This window comes from Zootermopsis nevadensis, unplaced genomic scaffold (genome assembly GCF_977971745.1).
Source record: "Zootermopsis nevadensis isolate Lab colony 2312 unplaced genomic scaffold, Znev_1.0 Znev_ptg000054l, whole genome shotgun sequence".
NCBI classification, from domain to species: Eukaryota; Metazoa; Arthropoda; class Insecta; order Blattodea; family Termopsidae; genus Zootermopsis; species Zootermopsis nevadensis.
In genome coordinates, this window is record NW_028259186.1 from 126,361 (window position 1) to 148,331 (window position 21,971).

General features: G+C 36.0%; 1 protein-coding gene across 10 annotated transcripts; it reads right to left on the bottom strand.

The window, feature by feature from the left end:
• Positions 1-1,411: 1,411 nt before the first annotated feature.
• On the bottom strand, positions 1,412-21,391 carry LOC147871451 (uncharacterized). Of its 10 annotated transcripts, XR_015538778.1 has the most exons (8): positions 20,272-21,391; positions 18,848-19,537; positions 15,665-15,762; positions 13,250-13,384; positions 12,501-12,792; positions 9,636-9,709; positions 1,673-1,720; positions 1,412-1,462 (listed from the first exon to the last, which is right to left on the bottom strand). XR_015538778.1 is itself a non-coding variant. In XM_087361198.1 (6 exons), the coding sequence occupies exons 2-5, from the start codon at positions 18,899-18,901 to the stop codon at positions 9,678-9,680; spliced, it is 297 nt and encodes a 98-aa protein (XP_087217324.1). In that variant the 5' UTR covers positions 18,902-19,537; positions 20,272-21,375; the 3' UTR covers positions 7,192-8,866; positions 9,636-9,677. The 10 variants fall into 10 exon arrangements, 4 of the variants coding, with proteins under 4 accessions (XP_087217324.1, XP_087217326.1, XP_087217323.1 ...); XR_015538779.1 differs by lacking the exon at positions 12,501-12,792 and having other exon boundaries at positions 1,446-1,462; positions 9,636-9,687; positions 20,272-21,375; XR_015538777.1 differs by lacking the exons at positions 1,412-1,462; positions 1,673-1,720 and adding an exon at positions 7,192-8,866.
• Positions 21,392-21,971: the final 580 nt, after the last annotated feature.

Consider the following 21,971-nt stretch of genomic DNA (forward strand, 5'->3'; position numbering starts at 1 on the left):
ACTTACCAATGACAATCCAGTGACCATACAGAGTTCTCTTACAAGCAAAATATACAAATTTAAAACCAAATTATGAACAAAATAATACACATCAACTGTGGTCAGCAAGACCACAAGGTGTCACAACCACCTAGAAGACCACACAGCATCAAAACCAATACAGTCAACATCTTCACTGCCAAGAGAACCTCAAATCTTAAAGAAATACACCCACAGAAGTTAAATTAGTATCAGTATGAATTAGCCCCTTCTCAGATGCTCAATATGACCTTGGTAGATAATTCCAACAGTATCCAAAGATTGTGTCCCAAACTTTTTGAAAGTTTTCTTGTGTGTTCTACTGATGCAGTGGTTCTGACTGACATTGCAGTCATATACAAAAATACACCAGAAGTGAGATTCAAAGATCTAGGGAGCAATGGTTCTGAGCTTTATGGTCAATCAATCTTTCAGAAACCACTTATCAACCTTCTTGAACTAATGCATTTTCCAACTCAGGAAATAAAACGTTCTGAAATGTATCAAATCTGGAGCTAATTTAAATTCAAGAAGACAATACTGCTAGTGCACCATGAGAAGTCTGCTGGGAGTGAGGTGGACATAAGTGGTTATGCTATACCCTTTAATAAAATATGTGTCCACACATGAAACACAATATACTGCACGAAAGCAGAAATATGCAGAGAGCACATGCAAGTAAGATCACCCACTGTACCACTCCTGTTTCCCAGCAGACTTTTTGCAGAGCATTTACAGTAATTTGTTCACAAAATTATTTTAAAAGCGTACTCTTTCTTCGGAAAAACCCAAGCACCTAGCAATTTTTAACACTACTAATCTGCAAATACTATAAACTCAAACTTACTTTGTGCTATGTAACGTAAACCCATGATCCGCATTAGCAACTGCTTCACTCATTCTACTCAGCTACATCACACCACCTCTTTAACACCTGCTAGGCATGTTTCTGTTAGACTAGAGAAGATAAATACTTTCACACTCATACCAAGCCACTCTCAATTATTCATGATGCTACTTGTGCATGAGCAATGTCAGTAACAAATACTGGGATGCAAATAAGTGTGCTACATAAGCAAGTACAGCAAAGAATGTTACTGAAAATAATCAGGGTATGTTACACATTGCACTGATTTGCACATTAGCCTATTTGAGATGGCATAAGTCAGCAGGATCACTTGTGTTCGATTCCCAGGAAAGGCAGGGCTATATTTCTACATCACCACATCCTGATTAACTACAAGGCCAGCGCAGCCTCTTATTCAATCAGTACGTGCAAAAAATTAGTACATGATGCAAAATATAGATCTCATTAAGATCTACATTTTCTACACAAGAAGTATGTTAATATGGTGAATATTTTACAAAATACAGACACATTATTTCTCAATGGGTGCAGCGTGATGTGTGTAGTGCAATTAGCTTTGCAAAAATACATCTCTATCTGCAATAAAGTAAAATCAATACAAGTAGGCATATAACATAGTAGGGAACAGTGGAAAATACATGTATGCTACCATTTCACACTTTTTAAGCTAACTCACAATTGCAGAACGAAACATTTGTAAATACTCAGCTAATACATGTGAACCAAAATACTGTGCTATAAAACATTAACTTTTATAGTAAACAAAATTTAATGGCATAAGCTTACCAGATGACGAGTGAACTCCTCGATTTTTCATTCAGCTTCTGTTGGTCCCTGAAAACAAATTACAACCACTGATAAATATTGTATCATGTCCTTAATATGCTCCTTCGTAAAATAAACACAAGACTACATTCCAACTTCCTGAGACCATATGAACAGGATAGCAATGTATTAACTGTCTGATGTGTATTCAGGAGGGATCTAATTTAAATCACGGCTGGAGTAACAGCTATACTACTTGAGATTCACATGGTGATAAATATGATGGTAGTCATCTCATAAAATGCAGCATAAGGTAGTATGGTAGACATTGAATGCTGGAATAGTACTTTAACACTTCTTGTTGACATTTAAATAGCCTGCTGCTCTGCTTTCACTTACATAATTTGTTATTAACAACTTAAAATATAAAGGCTAAGTAATGACAAGTTTATCTCCTTGTTGATCACAACAGAAATCTTATCTCAAAAATAAGATCTCATATTCCAAAAGACAAGACAAGACATGAAAACTAAATGACAGGATTGGTGGATTAGTGAGTGTGGTCACTTTCAAAATATTTGCCTCTACCTTCACACACACATTCAGCCTCTGACATGCCCAAAAGCACTGCTAGAAATCAATTCCTAAATGTCTTTACATCTTATAATAATTTCAAATGATACCCTTTCAATATGTTTAATTTTAGAAATATGAACATTAAAAGGTCACCAGGGTCAAATCAGATGACTCACCAAAAATCAGTTTTCTCAAGTGCTCTATCTGAATACACTCTTATTAACTCAAAATCCCCCTCTCCAGCTATAGGTTTAGTTTTTTTCAATGAATATATTGCCATAAACTTTTCAAAACTTGTAGGTATACTGGCAGACTGTTCTGAAGGAACTAATCCAAAACGAAAAACTACTTTGATATTAAAAAAGCAAATATGACTTCAACCTCTGATTTTGAGCACTGAGCCCTTCTTCTGGTCTTCCAGACCAGGGCTGTGGAGTCAGAGTCGGAAACAATTTTAGGTGGAGTTGGAGTCGGTAAAAATGTACTGACTCCAACTTCGATATAAAATCTTAAGAAAATATTATTTTAACGCTTTTGCTACCGTGTGAGCCGCTGGTGGCCTCACTTATGGAGATTCAATGACGTGTTGAGTCACATGGTGTGGGAATAATTCTTTGTAACATTGGCTCTGGTACCTTAATAATATAAACTGTCTACAAATCAACCGATTTCTGCAATAACCATTCGACTTATATTTAAATATAGGTTATAAGTCTAAAAAGTAGCCTGATGATTCACGTGGTGGTGATGAAATCTCTTATGGTACAAATTTACCATTTAAGTAGGTTTATCATTATTAATACATATGGAGGTTTTATGAAGGATTCAGAGGTTTTAGTACCGACTCCACAGCCCTATTCCAGACTGTGTATTTCTCCACTGAAAACTTTGGCATTTTATTTCAAGCCATACAGAAAGATCATGCCTCATCAAAAATATAGTGACAAACATTTCTCAGTATTTGTTACTTTCTTCCAAATTTAAGAAAGTTTTTTTAAGGCCACCACACCTTTCATCATCTGCAACATCATCCCTTTTGCCTTGAAATAATTCAACCCACACAAAAGCCAGTATTCTCACAACTGCTTTTAATAAATTTGCTGTTAACACTTTGTAAAATTGAAACATATTTATTTCAAGTTCGACAAAATTTTAGAACTGATGCTATTCGAACAATCATTAGAGGCATAGCCTAACAGCACAAAGGAGGTGGTGACATGAACCCCACAAATATTAGACGTGACTCTTAGAAACTTACTAAATTACGCTCAAATATAAAATTCTAATAAGAGGCAACACAGAATTCAAAACTGATTTTTCTAGTATCAAAATTAACTATTTATTAGAAATGAAATTACATGAAGCTGAAGACAATAATGAAAATGCAGAGTATAAGTACAGATGAGCATACAGACATGACAGCAGATGCGAGCATTTAGTGAATACAAAGATACATTCCCTAATTTCCAGAATATTGTGAGCTCAACAAATCTCAGTCTTTTAAGATGTTCTGATATACTATAAAACATCAACTAAAGTGTTTATGTCAATCAGGCATTTACCTCAGTGCTTATACTTTGAACAACTGAATCTGCACAATGGAATTAATGAGTACAACTTGTAATATTATGAAGAGATTCCACTAGACACTTATTACACTTAAAATTGTCAAAATTTCCTTTTAAAGGAAAATTCATAGTGCCTATAAAACCAAAAACTTAGACATTTTAGTATTATGACAGAACAATCAAATAGTTCTGCCACATGTTAACAATTTATTGTCCCTGTTAGAATCCCAAGAACTGTTTGGCATATGACTGTTGAATCATACTTTCATGGACATGCATGCAAACACACATATACATTTTTTTAAGAAATTGGCAATACTAATGAGTTTGTACATGTTGGATCATGTGGCTATGTACATAACTGTGAAAACTCAGATTTCCTGCCATACAATATTAATTGAGAACTCCTCATCTCAAGTGCCTCTGTTAAATGGGAGGGTATGTTATGCCTTAAAAACAAAGTTATAATCCTTTAAATATAAAAAGGAAGATACTAAACATATACATAATTAATTTACTTCAAAGCTCATCAATGACCAAAAACAAATGATAATTCACTAAAAAATCCAACTAATAACCTCAGATTATCTTCTGTGCATACACTTCTGTTTTGGACTAAAATCAGAACTGCAAAAACTTTTATTTCAACAAAGATTAATGCAAAAATTAATAGTTTAACATTTCTTTTACCTTCGTTTGATATGTAATTCCATTACATAGTTTTCTAGCAGAGAAAATAAAAATGGTAAATATTTACAAACAAAATCTAGAATAGTTGGTAAATGCAATAAACAAAACTATAAACTTGTGTTTGGCAGAAAATTTGTTATAATTGGTCATAATTGTTTTTCTTACCCTCCCTCATTAAACACAATTAATAATCATTCTACAATAAAAAGTAAATAAAGTAAAACTATCCCACTACACACCATACACGTGCTTGAGGGGAGAGTAAATAAACCTCATACTCATTCTTTCTCAACATCAGCACTAGATGTGGTGAATGGTCAGCATCACAGCCCAGCCGAGCTTTACCCCTAGGAAACGACCATGATACCCACTGAATAAAAGGCTGAGTGGGCCCCAGAGCCAGTCTGGACATAGAGACTAGAAAAAAACCCTGTGCCCCAGTCAGAGATCAAACCCTGATCATCCAGTCTGTAGCTACTCACTATTCTGACTGAGCTACCCTGCCACCCAATCATTCTACAATCCTTAATTTAAGCCACCTAATGTCAGCTGCTGTTCTTATATGGTGTTATAATAAAAGCATTGGCTTTATTACATTACAAATCATTTTACATAAAGTGGTAATAATTTTGGCTGGTATATTACTTGTTATCTTATCTTCTTATAAACCTGTGAACCATAGTTCTATGAGTCCTTTTCATCAGTAAGGAGAAAAATAATTAAAAGAATGAGATCAAAACCTTACAGTAATGAATCAGGATCACAGATTTATGAACTCAGTGTCCCTCTGTGCGTACTAATATAAGTGACTGGCAAGAAGGTTAATAAAAACCAATTTCAATACAATTTAGGCACACACATGAGAAGAATAAAAATGAGACTGCAACCAAAAATACCAATACTGTATTTTAATTTGACCAATCCTAGCCCTTATTTTCCATCTAAAAGCATTTGACCTATAATAATATATCACATCACAGAGAAATAGTTTTACTGATACATCAATTGCTTAAACATTACAAGATTATCACATGTGTACTATCTCTGCATTCCAGGATAACATTGTGATATCTTGTTCAAACACATGTCAACCTTATGCACCCCACGGTACCGCATTCCATCCAGTTCCCTAAACAAGTCACATTAACAGAATATCACACCTAAAACATTACTTGTGATACATGTGAAACAGGGTGACAAATATTAAAAAGATTTTTATTTATTATTAGTGTTCTGTCTGACGACAGGTCCATATGAACAGGATCCTTCCATCCTTTTCTCGGACTGGGCCCTGTTCATATACGTTCTTGGCAGATGACCCAGAAGTGTTTTGCCATTGCCTTCTTCTGTGTGTGTGAATGGAGTAATTGTTGGGATGCCACGGAGAAACCGGGGGAGCCCCCGGAGGAAAACTCCGTGATGCCTAGACCAACATAAGTTATAAATCTGAGCACCACCGGGAATTGAAACCGGGACCCTAGGTTTACAAGGCTAGCGTTCTGACCGGTAGTCCACATTGGCGGATCTTGCTGCACACAAAATGTTGGAGTTAAAAAAAATATTATGCACCTATACCAAATGGTAGATGGTTCATCAATTAATAGGTAAGAATCTGGATAGAAACGGCCATCACCCTTCTTAAGTTTCTGCCCCATTACTTTTCTCAGGAGAATACAGAAATGCACAGAAAACATCAGTTAGAGCAGCTAGTCTCTAGGCTGTTTTTTCATGACCGGATTACGACACCAATCGTATCTACGGATGTTGAATTCTGTTTTTTAGGGCTGATCCATGTTTCAGTGTGTGATATATTACAGGTTCTAAGGTGAGCTGTTCGTGACGAGTTATTTGGAGTAATATTATAAGAAATTTGAGTGAATACATAGCGTTTAAGTGAGGTTATGTAGCGGACTTTAGTGAATAGGCGGAGACTGAGTCGGTATTCAGAAGGCGGTGATCAGTGCTGCCAACTGGCAGATTTCGCTTTGTGGACCTGTGGTACAGTACTTGGTTCCTCACAATATTCTTCTTCGGAAACTTAGTAACTTGGGACTATCCCCTAGCTATGTTGATTGGTTCCATAGTTATCTTTCTGACAGACAATCCCTTGTTCGTATTTCTGGAACTCTTTCGTTTCCACATCGTGTTAAGTGTGGAGTGCCTCATGGTTCCACCCTAGGCCCCTTTCCTGTTAATATATTTATCAATGATATTTGCGACTCCATACATAATTCTCACTGCTTTTTACTTGCTGATGACTTATTAAAGATATTTCGTAGTATAAGTGATGTGATGACTGCAAACTGTTACAGCAAGACATCTGGTCCATACAAAACTGGTGTCTTGTTAATGTATGCAACTTAAATTTAAGTAAAACGACTGTTATATCATGCACCCGAAAGACAAACAGTATTTACTTTAATTACAAATTGTGTAACAACCTGGTGGCACACTTCCAGTATGTTAAAGATCTTGGCATTCTACTGGACTGTAAACATTTTAACAGCTTATCAACTATATATTCTCACAAAGCTTCAAAATGCTTTGTTTAATTCGGTACATTGCTTCCTTCTCCACCCTTGATAGCCTTTTGGTTTTGTACAGTACTTTAGTTCGTTCTAAAATTGAGTATGCGTCTGTTGCTTGGAACTCTATTACTAATACTAACTCCTTTCAGTTGGAAAGGATACAAAGAAAATTTGTAGCTTTATGTTATAGTAGATTTTTATTGGCATTTGTGCATATAATTATGACGATATTTTAGTCAGATTAGAATACATATCGTTGCATTTAAGAAGGAGGCTTCTGGATGCACTTTTCCTTGTTAATGTCCTTAAAGGCAAAATTAGTTGCTCGTCAGTTTTTGATACAGTTAGTCTCTGCATACCCACTAGGTCTATCAGAGACTACTCTACCTTTAAGGCACAACGTAATTTTAAAGCCAGATGTGTTTCTGCTGCCAATGCAGTCTGTAGGAGCATCAACATCATTAACGAAGATCATATTAAGCTTATTGATGTCAGTTATCGTTTTAAACAATAATCATTGTTCTTTTTTATTGTTTAATTAGTATATCTTATTATTATGACTTTTTCCACATCCTAATTGTCTTCTGACTGTGGTATGGATCCATGGAATATAAATATATTATTATTATTATTATTATGTATGTTGTCTATGTTTTGTTTAAAACTGACGTGATTTTAATTTAATTATTATTTTACTTAGGCACATTATTTAGCTAATTTACTTGTTAATTATTTTGCAATAAATTAATGAATTATTATCATTATTAATATTGTACATTTTAGTTCACTGTTTGTTTGTTTTTGTATTGTTGTTAGTGCTTGACTGTTAATGGCCTTTTTGGCTGTTGTCAAGCACTTAAATAAATGAAATGAATTTCAACACATAAGAATTTTGTATACAATAAGCTAGAAGTGTATGTGGCGTTTCTTAAACACCTGGACAAGTTATGGCACTAGTGATGGAAGACAGCACCAGATATTTCATGCACAGTTTTATAAATGAGAATACTCAAACTTGCATTAAGAAATTCAGTGTGGACAAAATATCTGAACGCAAATCTTTACAGTGAAAAGAAATACATTTCTCATTATTTATGAATAAATAAACTACATTTATGTCAAATTGTACCTTAATTCACAAAACCTTGATTGCTGTGTAAACCTCAAATCCTACTTAATTAAGTAACCTGAAACAATAAATTCTGTGAACAGATAAACCAATTCTATAAGTAAAATCTTAAGGGCAAAGGCTGAGAGATAGTGAGAAAACATTGAGTGCCAAAATATTAAAGTAAACCTGCTCAGTAAGCACCTTTCTGGGAAGTTAATACATTTATTAGTGCAGGTACTCACATTAGATATGTGTCCTTCACGCCAATTTTCTTATATAGTTCACAGCCCAACTCATAGCTGCATCATAACAATGCAAGGAACGTCAATATTAAAATCTCATTTATACTAAATGTGTCTGAATACTACACTGAAGAAATCTCAGTCCAGACAACAGCTATACTCGTACGGATCGTTCCTGGTTTTCCTCAGTCAATGAAAATATTGGATATTGTCCTAAGTGATGTAAAATGTTCTTCCTTGTACACCATTTACAGTGCATCATTCACTGATCGTCTTATCACAAGAAGCCACATAATCCCGAGTTACTGATATTGTTGTAAATAAACCATAACGCTGAATGGGGCAAACCAACAGATTAAGCAATGTAACACAAAATAACATTACTGGGTAAAAACTCAGGGCACTCTGAAATAAATAGCCCACTCTTCTCTGTCATTCCGGCGCATGACACACAACTATATGAACGTTGTGATTTCAGTCACTATATTCACCAACTGAAACTAAGAGAAGATAAATGTGATTTGAGACTGCTGTAACCATAAATATTGCAACTGTGTTTGTTGAGGTAACTGTAAGTAGTGATACAGGCAGTTGAAATTAACGGAGAATGAAAAATATTAAGAACTGATGGTTTTAACAAAACTAATAAAAAGCCAAAGAAATTTTTAAGATAACTACTGGAACTGAAACAGCCAAGATGTCCTTGGAAGGACATCTGACACAGGAAGAGACTGGAATGACATTTCATATTTGTAAATGTGAGATTCCAGACTGTAGTACACTTTTATGCAACACCTTGAAGGTGCATTAGTTTCAAATGATGTACAGAAAATAGAGGGACTTTCACTATGATAAATTTGAGGGGGTCTCAGCATTTTGAGGACGAAGCCAATCTTTTTGGAGAAAATGCTGTGCAAACTTGTAGGGAGATACAAGCTTCTAAGAAGCATTTACTCCATCAACACAGCTTATGATGTAGGCAGTATGTAACTCTCAAATGTAAGCATTTACTTGCACATTTACATGATGTGACAATCTAGAATATCAATACCGAGTTCCACTGACTGGTCACATATGAAATTGTAGAAATGTTGGTTAACGGATGATGTAAGTATAGTATGCAACTGTAATCTTGAGACTTGCAAGGAATGCAGGAAGTCTGAAGCGTTAAAGGCAGACGCTATCTTTTCTCCTTCCTCCTTCACCCCACTAGTCTCAACATTAGTCTTACACTGTAGATTGCTTCTAAAATTAAATAAGATATCTCACCTGGTCTTTGAATGGTGCAGCAAGAGGTTCACATTAAGTGGGTCACTTGATTCTTACACCATTGAGTTCAAATTCTGTTCACAAAAAGAAAAAAACAGCAGTCAGTTCCTTGCAGTTGTTTGCTCAAAAAACACTTCACACTTCTTATGGAGTGTTCACACTATAATGACAACTCAAGTTTCAAGCAACTGTTCTTGCAATCTGCATTTCACATTCAACAGAAATATCCAGTCCATTCCGGTTGACTTAGATGCCACCTGCTGTTAAGTCCTGTAACTAATCTTTTTCAACTCACTGCTAGTCACACCTTGACCTCAGTTGACAGTTGCTTGTTTACCTGTGGACATTTCACCTGCTTCAGTAGGAATAGTCTATCTGGAATATAATTTAATGATGAACACAGCAACCAGAGTTGGTTCAGTAAGACTACCAGGAAATTTCAAGTCCGGTGTGACCTGTTTTGGTTGCGTTTCAATTGCATCCCTAAATACTAAACACCAAACACAAGTGACTTTCAAGTAAGAAAATGGAGCACAAGAATAAAGCAAAATATACATGGCAATTTAGCTCTTCCCTGGTCCTTTATTTACTCAATTAGTTGTTCACTGTAGTTTGAGACAATACTTAGTAAGACTTTGGGTAAACTGCTTGACTTCTTCCCGGCTGCATTTGAACTGCACGCTCTCCCAGTGAGATAGGGTTTGCAGAATGACAATGAGTGTGACCGTCCACATGGCTGGTTAGTATATCTGTTATGGGCACTGTCAAATTATTATTGCAATAATTAAAATGATTAAGGTAGAAAACGAGTCAGGACACCAGGAAATAGCCCATTATCGCAGTATATCACTGCAGCTAACACAGAACTAGAACATCGGTACACCGCTGATAATAACACAGTGGGCCAACGGAACAACTGTATACAAACAGACATGAAAAATAATTTATGATAATAATAAATGGTCATCTGATAAGAATCCATGTTTAACTCTCCATGTAAAGCTGGTCCCAAGTTTTCTTTAGGATTGATAAAGTAGAAACATCAGAGCTACATTACACATGGCAATAATAGATTTTATACAACACACAGGCCATTCTATATTTTAAATTATTGATTTTAATTGCGTAATGTTTTGATTTTAATATTGAAACATTCTGCATTACTATTATTGTGAGGGAAGAAACTGCCTGTCTGGAAATGCATCCGATAGAAACCTGATATTACAGCCCACAAATAATGCGAAGCAACACACAATATTAATCTAGTGTCTGAGTGAACCAAATATCTCTGAGATAAGTGTGTCCCAGTGTCATTTTGTCCACCATAAATCCCACATGGACTGCCTTGGGTTTCAACCCAGGCTCCCACATTGAGAATTCAATTACTAACCACGAGCTCTGGCATGAACCAAGCAGCTGTGAATTTTGTCTTAGGTCAGTTGATGAATACAGCCTGCCATGATGGAATTATGCTTTTGGGAATAAATTGAGAATTCAATAAAAAAAATTTCAGATGATCTGCCACATCAGGTGGTTAAACGAAACTGATGTCTCAGGGACCATCTCTGTTCCCATCATGAGTATTCTGATGTAACCAGATTATCTGGTTTGTGGTTGTCTCTCATATATACACCTGCCCGGCCAGTGCTCATGGTTGGACCCTGGCCAATCACAGCTGGTGGGCAGAGTCAGAAGTTTGTGCTTTTTGGTCCTGCTCTCCATTGGTGTTAAGCCCCAATTTTTTGTCAGTTTGTCCAACACACACTCTGCCGCATTTACAGGGAAAACAGTATATTCCAGGGACCCTCAAGGTTGCAAATATAAACTAAATGTATCTTCAATCTTAATCTGTTCTGTGTAATATACAGTCCGCAAACCAGGAGAAAATCCCTGCTAGGAATTCGTTAAACGCACATGCGCAAGATTTCGTGGCGAGTGACAACCCATCCTAAAAGCATTCGTTCCACAACCACTGAACGAACAACAGACGACAGGCTTTCATGTGTTCTAATGGGTACAGCTTTAAGATTACCTCACAGTGGCACAGTGATTTAATCTAGAATATTATCGCAACACCGCAGAACATATTAGAGGTGCGCTCACTACACTCTACTCTTAACTGCTTGATGTTTTCAGTCTGTGTGTAGTAGCCTTAAACTCTGATGTATCGCACTTCCCACCAATAGCAGCCCTCTAGTCCAGCAGGCAGTAAACATTCCCCCCGCACCGCACCAGAAACGACATCCCCCCCGCAGGGCTTTTCTCCTGGTCTGTGGACAGTAGTTATCACATATCACATTATTTTGATCACTGATGTATATTACCGTGGCAGACAAGCAAAATTACACTAGCTAACACATAATCCTTTCCTTAATACTTCTTGGTAAAGCCTGAGAATGGTTAAATATGGTCGAAGCCTGCAGCCATTTATATAATAAGTAACTTGTTACTTTCTTGTATTTTATCAAACATAAGTAATAAAATATATAACTGACTGTGTGGGGAAAAATAATAAGCACCATTCCCCAACATTATAATTTGCAATGCATATATCAGATCCAAGCTTAAAAACTAATGTAGGATTGTGCATGGGTGCTGCTAGTGGATTTTATCCAGAGAAGGTGACAAAATGAGAAAATCTGCAATACATATAATACAAGTCACATTAATATGTACTGAAATGTCCTTACTCAAGTGTTTATAAGACAAGAAAAATGTCATGTCTCTGAAAACATGACGATAAAATTTTATCTTCACTGTAAAACAAAGACTAAGCTCATGAAAATTAAACAACTCTCTGTGTTGTGTTTAACTCTGAATGTTCAATACAGTCTATCTCAGAGTTCATCATCCGACCTCACTCACCCGTGTAATTCACAATATGAACGCAGATGTGTCAACATATAATTCCAGGTCCACACAGCAATGAGTATGAAAATGTGTTTCTTGTGGTTTGCTGTGCCATGTAGTCTAGTAGAAGTTTACACACATTTCATCCATCATCATCTCCCTCATGACGGAGGTAGCAAACACCTCTGAAACGTCTGTAATGTTCTACCACATGATGGCATTACAACCCACAGGACAGCTACCTTCTTAAAAGGTATGTTTAAACATTTTCAACATGTTAAGTGGATCCCATGTCACGGCCAATATCCTGCGGAATGAGAGGACGTCCAGATATAGAATAGCTACAGATATATTGGACGGCAGGTGGGGTGCTACAAGCGCCTCACTGGAAAAGTTCTAATATGTTAAAAAATGTTAGACATGTCTAATTTCTTTAGCAGCTGAGCAAATTCTCAGTTTCTACAAAAGACTGTACTTACAAGGTGTTAACAACCCATTATGTTATTGATATCACTGTCTGCAATTCACAGTCACGAAAATTATTATATGCATGAACCAAATGTGAATGTTGAATCTTACCTTGTGCACCATACCAGAGTTACAGTGCACAAATATCAGCCAATCAGAACACCAACATTTACCTTATTATGTAACTTTTAAACAACATGGCCCTCAGGTTCAGCACCGTTTCTAAAAGTAATAGAACGTCCAGAGATAGACCTTATTCTCATCCAACACATAATATTGCAAATTTTTGTACTGACCTTGAAAGTGCCACCAGTCTTGTGAGGCTGAGTGCCTGGTAACTGAGGGCGAGCATCCACACCAAAATGGTCTTCATCATCATCGACAATGCTGTCATCGAGAAGCAGGAAGTATGGCAGAAGTACCCCGGTGTCCTGTAGTATAAATTAGAAGCATTAATGGTATGGAACAGAGAGCTTAGTGCAGAATGAAGCTTGACACAAAAACCCCTGGGTTCAAAAGACCCTTCAATTTTCAAGAGAGTATGTACAAGGATCATGAAATAAAGTCTTCTGTGTAAATATAACTGTAGAGCTCTCTGTAAGTGTTTTGCTATGTCACATTTAGTGGACAGGACATTTCAAGTTGTCCGGTCATGGTCTTCTGAAATTCTGACCTCCCAGCAAGTTTTCCAGTGTCTTCCTAACACTGTAAGTGAATTTCTACTATGTAACTACTGCCAGTGCTTCCAGATTTATTGCACATGAGATGTTTCATTAGGAGAAGCCATTCCCAGAGGGGCACAGGGCCTGAGTAAAGCAGTCTATGTGGGTCCATTCTGTAAGATTGGTCACATTACACTACGCATGTTTTCTTGTCTCTATCCCACGATTACAATTAAACTACAGTGAAACCTCTATCCATCGTTCCCGGAACTATCGTTTTCCCGGATGCATCGTCCGTTTTGTTCGGTCCCGAATACATCCCATATAAAATAATGTTACATTTTCCCGCTTCTATCGTTCCTCGAACTATCGTTTTATCGCATCGATCGTTCAAAAACCTTAGTCCCGGCCCACAATTTTCCCGCAATGATCGTTTCTGAGAATTTAAAATGCTGGGTTTAGAGATAAATTAATACCGAAAGACGCATAATGTTTTTGGAATACACAGTAGCGGTAACCTGTTATGTCGCCCAACCAGCACATTCTTTTGGAATGAGGGTCAGCGGTGCAGGGGTGATAGTTGGAGTAAATGGCGGTGCTCATTGTCAGAAATTTTACGATTTTAATTAGGGTGCACTCATATTTCGTTCCAGCGATGCCAGATGGCATGTGCAGTGTGAATTTCTTCACAAATGCTTTTATTACAAGTACAAAGGAAAGGCGGGCGACACTTTTCATTCTTCAGGTTCATCTCGTGTCTTCTACAGCTATGTTTCGTTGAGTTCGGCAGTAATAGTATTTCCATTCTTCCTGTTATTGTCCGCAAAGGGGGTTGGAGCGGTGAGAAAGAGGAAGACGACGAATGCGAGCCCGAAGCTTTGCCGAGTTTTGCCGAAGCACACGCTGCATTGGCGAAAGTGAAGTTCTTTTATGCGCTTAATATTAGTGAACGTGACGAGGAAAACATTTTGAACGTGGAAAGTGCTCTGTTTGGTCTAAAACGTAAAGTTTCGACAAACCAGTTGTCCATTAAAGACTTTTTTGGTAAAAAGAAGTAACTTTGAAAGAGAAACATTGTTTTTTTTTAAATTTTTAATGCTTTCCCGCATCTATCGTTTTCCCGCATTCATCGTTTTTATTTCCCACCCCCGCCGAAAACGATGCATCGAGGTTTCACTGTAATATGCTATGCATTTATTTTCTATCTATAGGATGCTTAATTTGTTCAGCATGATATATATTATGCTTCATAATGTCAAAATGTGGCCTTCTGAACACTCACCCCACCCTACAGATAGTCCTCTGCTAGGAACGTAAACCACACTCTATTCATTTATTTACTTATGTTAAAGAATAATATCTAGAAACTTTACTGAAAGCCTTAAAACTGTGCACTGAGTTTTCTTATTAATACAGTAGGGTCCCAATTATCTGACTTTCGGTTATCTGACAATCCATTTCATAAGCGTGATATCTCAGAATGCTTCATTTTATCAGCTGTCAACTCAGTATGCAGCAGAATGAATTACACTTCCTGACCGAGCCCTTCTCCATTTGTGAAATCAGTTTCTTCAGAATGCCAACATTATTGGTTTTAGAAAGAATATGAGTGCTACCCTCATCTCTTTCTTCAGTTCTCTGAATTATCAGACATTTTTAATTATCTGATCTTCCTTACATCCTGTTTAGATTCGATAATCGGGACCATAAACAAAGTAGTTTAGAACTTAAACATTTATATTTTATGGTAACAGTTGTGGGCAGAAGAAAACAAAACAGTGTAAAATGGATGCCTCATTTTCCTTGGAACTCATTCTTACATCACCTGAACGTATTTTGGTGTCACTCATTACGAGATTCGCCACTCCTGGTAAGAGGTGTTCGAGCAAAATCACATTTGTTTTCAGAATTTAACTGCAAAAGAAGATTTAATTTCTCTCTTCCCCATTAGAAAGATACATCTCAAATTAGATTTCAAAGAAGGTTTCTCATTTTTGTCACTTTTATGAAACATAAATTTCCAATCTCTCTCCAAACGCTGAGACTCACTCAAATATCATCTGCTGGTTGTTTTCTCTTTCTGCTTCAAAAGGAGTAGCTCTCAACATCTCAAGCATCAAAACAGCAAGGCTCCACCAATCAGCTGTCTGAAACAATCCAAATTGGAACAACAGCTGCAATCAGTCACTTTCATTTCTTCACACCTTCCTCACAGACACTCACAACAGCCACCAGAAACAGAAAAATTTAGGATACGAACAAACAGAGTTCTTTATTTTTGCATTCGATTTTAAATTAAACATTTCTAAGAACAAACAGTTCCTTTCTTCATAAATCAAGATGACAGGTATTGTAACCAGACAAACTATGCTGACTTTTCTATGGTTTTCCTTGAAAATTTTTATTCATTAGTCACTCTCTTAACTTAACTTTTCATTTAATATTACAAAATCATACTATATTTATATTTGACGTTGATGACCTCAGCAAATGTGTGAGCATTGTTAACAAATATGATGAAAATCCAATCCCGGGTTCTTCAATGTGGATGGACAGACAGCCAACTAACACAAACAAACATACAAGCTAGCAGGAATATTTTTGCAAATTTCACTTGTTGACATGTTAATTGATGACTCTGGTATGTACTTATTACACTGCTGCAAGCTTAATTCTTCTTCTTCTTCTTATAGCACAACAGCCCAAAGTCAAGCCTTGGCCTCCTCCGATGTGGGAGGTTTCTTTGTCTCTGAATTGTGCATTTATTAGTAGTGAGTGACAAGTCCACTAAATCTGCACAATTTCTATTCAATCCTGATTTGACTGCTAGAACCATTTAGCAGTGAACCGACAGAGACTTAGGTGAGAAATGCCCGCTGAATTTTGCCTCCAAAACATCTCGTTCATGCTTTATAAGACAGAATATCAATATCTGAGTACTTTCTTCTATCTATAATTTCTTCCTGAGCTAAGAACACAATATCTTGTTAAGAAATCCTGGTTTCTTCTGTCTGAAAAGCTTCTGCATCTCTCAGTGTTGATCTTCTGTTATAATGCCATATGGACTTACAGGTGGATACCAATATTTCACAGAAACATACTTCCTCCATCTTCAGCCCAAAGAACACTAGAATCTACCTAGAAGTCCATATAGCATTACAACCTAGAAGACCATAAATACTATCTTTACTGTTGTTACAACCTAAAATATCATACAGCTTCTATATGTGATTATGTAAGTGTGCATAAGCTCTTCTGTCATCTGCTGACAGTCCAGCCCAATAATTCATGGCTTATCAACAATGAAAATGGGCAAATAAAGAGAAACATCTGTTTTCGTAACATAACTGAACAACAGGTTAAAATAAAAATAACCTGACAATTTCAAAATATCATCAGATCTGAAATTTGAATAAAACAGTGGTTCCTTAATGGATTTGTGTTCTATAATTTTTCACACACAAAGCAATAGCAATTAAATGACTTTTACTCAATTTATCACCTTATTCACCACACATGCAAAATATTACAAAACACATGACAAGCAAGTCTGGTTAAAATCACATTTACACATATATTTACAAATATAAAATTAGATACAAAATATTTACTTAGAGTTCATATGATAATAGCATCATTTAGTCCTGAAAATAGAGGACATTAGTTTCATAATTAATTTCTGTAAGGAACAAAGATACAGGTTACAGCAATGACAGGCATGGGGTTTAAAATTAAATTGGTAGTTATAAGGATATTGGGCATGTAGGCATAGAAAAATATCTAATACATGAAATCACATACAAACAGAAAGATACAATACACATAGGAGGATAACCATTATTTCCTAACTAATATATTCTTTTATAAAATCAAAGTTAGCATGGAATAACTGAGCAAAATAAAACAGAATTGTATGTGTACAGTAAAATTACATATACAAAGAAGGCTATACATAAAATAGGACATCACATTCCCACAGTGTTAGTACCACTCTCCACAAAGGCTTTGTAAGTTTATAAAAGAATGGTTTCCTTAGTACATGTTGGTATCTCGTCGTCAGCAGACAGGCTGGCAAAATTATTTTAGGGTCTTTAATAAGTCCTTTGAAAGGGTTACAAAGTTCAAATATCTGGAAACAACAATAACAAATCAAAATGACACTCATGAGGAAGTTAGGAGGAGATTAAATTCCGGAAATGCTTGCTACTTCTCAGTTCAAAATATTTTGTCTTCCCGTCTGATTTCTAAGAACCTGAAAATTAAAGTATACAAAACAATAATTTTGCCAGTTGTTTTGTATGGGTGCGAAACATGGTCTTTCACTCAAAGGGAGGAACGTAGATTGCAGGTGTTTGAGAATAGGGTGTTGAGGAGGATATTTGGGCCTAGGAGAGAAGACGATGGGTTCTGGAGGAAACTACATAATGACGAACTTAAAAATCTGTACTCCTCCCCCAATATTGTCAGGGTCATTAAGTCGAGAAGAAAGAGATGGGTGGGGCATGTAGCGCGCATGGATGGGACAAGAGGTGTGCACTGGGTATTGGTTGGGAAACCTGAGGGGAAGAGACCGCTGGGGAGACCTAGACGTAGATGGGAGGATAATCTCAGGCGGGATCTATGGGAGATAGGAGTCGAAGGAGACTGGATTTTGTTGGCCCAGGACAGGGTCTGGTGGAGGGCTTTGGTTAATTCAGTGATGAACCTTCGGGTTCGGTAAGCCATCTAGTTAGGTAGTTAGTTATGGTTTCCTTAAGTTTTGTCTTGTGAAGCAGTGCTATTTGACAGAAGCAAGGCACAGAATATATATATATAGCACTTAAAAATAAAAATTTCATGTACGGAAACAATATCTGTATGTGACTCAGAAAAAACTTGTTCAACCTTATCTAAACTTCAAAGAATTCCTCAGTGTAATGATATTTACAGAAATGGCATCAATTCCAGTCCAAATCTCTATAACAAAATACAAAAATACTTTTAAAGCTTTGTTAAATGATATACTTTTAAAAATGTAAATATAATAACAAAAACCAGTATTATAAAAATTAATCACATTTGGGAAAGTTTTGGAAGGTACATTTATTGTTTTATGAAAAAAAGTGTCAATATTGCATACCAGTGTATAATGCTAGAAAAATGCATTACCAACATCAAACTTCATTAGAATCAGACCAAGTTCCAGAACACCCAATTACAGAACCAAAAACTATCAAATGTTAAAGAACATACCTGAAGTAATTTGTGTCTTACTGATATCCATCTGGCTTGGTCCATGGTTAACATCAACCAGACTACACAGCGCAACAACCCAGAAGACAGAAATCTTCATATTCACCTCTGTGAAAACCTCAAATCTTACATAATTAATTATGCTTCTCAGTAGTACAAAGAGTTTGTACAAGATAATAACCAAATTCTGTTGAGAAAATTAAATATAACTTTCAGAAACATTCAAAGAACTTAATCTGGGATGTGTACAAGGCGAACAGGATAGAAACTGCAGTGAAAGTTTTGTTGGTCTGGCCTGGTGCTTTCATACTCAAACACTTATGTACAAAGGCAACTACAGTATCACAATGCAAGGAACTATTGGTGAAACTACAGAGTGGGCTGGTGGTCAGAATGCAGTGTGAGAAGTGCCATTAAATGGGTAGTCAAGTACTATAAGGGACAGACTATTCCTATGGTAATCCAATGTTATTATTCCTATTAAGACTTACCACATAATACCCATAGTCCGCTTCTATCTGGCGTAGTTTCCATAGAGAGTTTAGAGTTTATTTACATTCCATAGATCCTTCTTAGGACTCAACCAAAGGATGTAGGACTTGTCATTTCATACAATATACATACACTTCACAACTTTCAACACAAGTACAAGAACGTATTTCACATATCAATGTACATAAATTTCAGATTCTGCAATACAAGAATGAAAAATAATTTTACAAATTAATATACATAAACCTCAGAATTTTAAATATAAATACAAAACTTGCTTTACATATATGTAGATTATGGATATAAAGCTTAAACATTTTCAGCAGAGATGAAATCATCTACAGAATAGAAGGAGTGAGTAAAGAGGTAATATTTCAATGCAGGCTTGAATACCTGTATATCATAATTTAGACTTTTAATTGTTGGTGGAAGATTATTAAACAACTTGATACCTGTATAGTACACTCCTTTCTGATATTTAGTAAAGTTAGCATTTGGCACATATAGATCATGTTTACGTCTTGTATTTAAATTATGTACATCTGTATTTCTTTTAAATTTATCCATGTTTTCAACCACAAATGATAGCAAGCAGAGTATAAATTCACTTGCAAGTGGAAGTATATTAAATTTACGAAATAATTTTCTACAAGATACCCTGCTTTTGACACCAGCCATTATTCTAATTATTTTCTTTTGCATGTAAAAAACTTTATTACTGTCTGTTGAATTTCCCCAAAAGACAGTGATCCATCTGATGAAACGTTAGCTTCACCAGCACAGTTAACTGTTATATTGTAATTTGAGTACTATCATGCGCATGGCACGTGTGGCATGCCACACACGATCACGATACTGTTAGCTCGTCACCACACTTATTTGTGCTCTATTAAATTATGCGTAAAATGCTGAATATAACTAGATTTAATTACCGTCAAAATCAGCTTATCATTTATATTATGTAATTTAACGCGAAACATGGCCAACATAACCAATAATATTGCTAGTCAAAAAATCAAACACGATGTTATTATACTGAGCTGTATATTACATCACCGCACTTTTTAACGATTTTACATTATTAGCACATTTTTCTGCTTACAGTTTTAACTCCTACAATTCTCAAAAACAGATAATGAGCAACATTCATTCACCAACGAATCTATTTGTCATTTACTTCTACGCGCGAGCGACATGTTTTATTTTTTAATACCAACACAACAGCACAATATAGGGACTAGGAAGAACATTTAAGTCTGGAGTGGAATTTGAAACCACGAACACCATATCCAAGCGATCAAGACACACACCCTAAAATGACACATTAGATTAAAATACAAGGACTCTGAATGTGGATTAATTAAACATGAAACCCCTGAAATTTAAAGTGTTATGGTTTATTAAATGCAAATTCAATGCTCTAAATTCTCTTATTACGCCCACTAACTTCGTAAATTTGTTGAAACTGGGACGTCTTAATACATCTTGCAGCACGAACACAACTGAAGATTTACATGTTTTTGAGGGAAATCTATTTCTGTATGTCGCTTCGAATATTTAGACCTGAGGCTGTCACAGATCCAACTACACTCTCATATTCTGTTAACTTAGGATTTTTTCTAAACTCTACTTGTGAGTACATTTCCAGGTAACGTTTCTCATAACAGAACATATATTATGACGCAAATTATAATATAATAATAGAACTAAACAAAATGTCTTTTTTAATCACAGAAGTTCTACACCAGTTTGTCTGCTGGGATTTAAAACTCTTGCCCAGTATGTATAAACAACTAATCTATGCGATTACAAACTGAAAACCAGTACCGAACATGAACATTACACTAACCCTCTCTGAAACATTCTCTTGTCTGTATGAACTGTATGGAACCGGAAATCGGATTCAGAATAAATTCAAACTTCTAAGCTAGAAGTAATTAGCAATTCAGACACTTCTTCTATATTTTTAGCAATGTGCATGAATTTTTCCATACAAAAAAAACAATATATCAAATTAGAGCTCGTGCAAAATGCAATGATTTTGCTATAGAAGTTCTCACAAATCTGAAATAGTGTGACATCTAGTGCTTAAACTCGTACTATAAGTAGATGTGGACGTTTGTGATATCGATTAGCCGCTTTCGCTTGCTAAAAATAAATTTAAAACCTGAAGTTGGCTGACATCTATTGGATATTTAAAGAAGTTACTGTATTTTTCCGTTCTCCATACGATTTTTGTGGGAATTTCAAATTTAGAGGACGTCACATGACTTGAAGGCGGCTGTATTCTATCATATAGCACCGTGTAGTCTGGTAGATATTGACCTACGAGTAAGATGACTTCAGCATCTAGCTCATGATAAGAACCAGTGGTTGGCTTTTGTGAACATCAAAAGTAACCTTCTCAAGAAGAATTCCCTATTTTAGGTGCAAGGTAGTGGTAGGGCCTCAGTTTAATCACGAACTGTGTGTCTTCAATTGATTCGTCCACTCGAGTGTTAGTGATGAACCATTGCAGTCCAACACATAGTCTTCTTAGCAGAGAGCTTGCTGATAGTTGTGATACTATCAGTACTCCATCACAAAGCACGTGTAATAGGTGAGATTGTATTCTAATGGTTTGTAATAATAT

Excerpts from the sequence above, each read along its gene's own strand:
- LOC147871451 (XM_087361198.1), bottom strand. The coding sequence starts at position 18,901 with ATGTTAACCATGGACCAAGCCAGATGGATATCAGTAAGACACAAATTA. Across the intron at positions 15,763-18,847 it reads TAAGACACAAATTACTTCAG|ACAGCTGATTGGTGGAGCCT; the intron begins GTATGTTCTTTA and ends GGATTGTTTCAG. Across the intron at positions 13,385-15,664 it reads AACCAGCAGATGATATTTGA|GACACCGGGGTACTTCTGCC; the intron begins GTGAGTCTCAGC and ends TTTATACTACAG.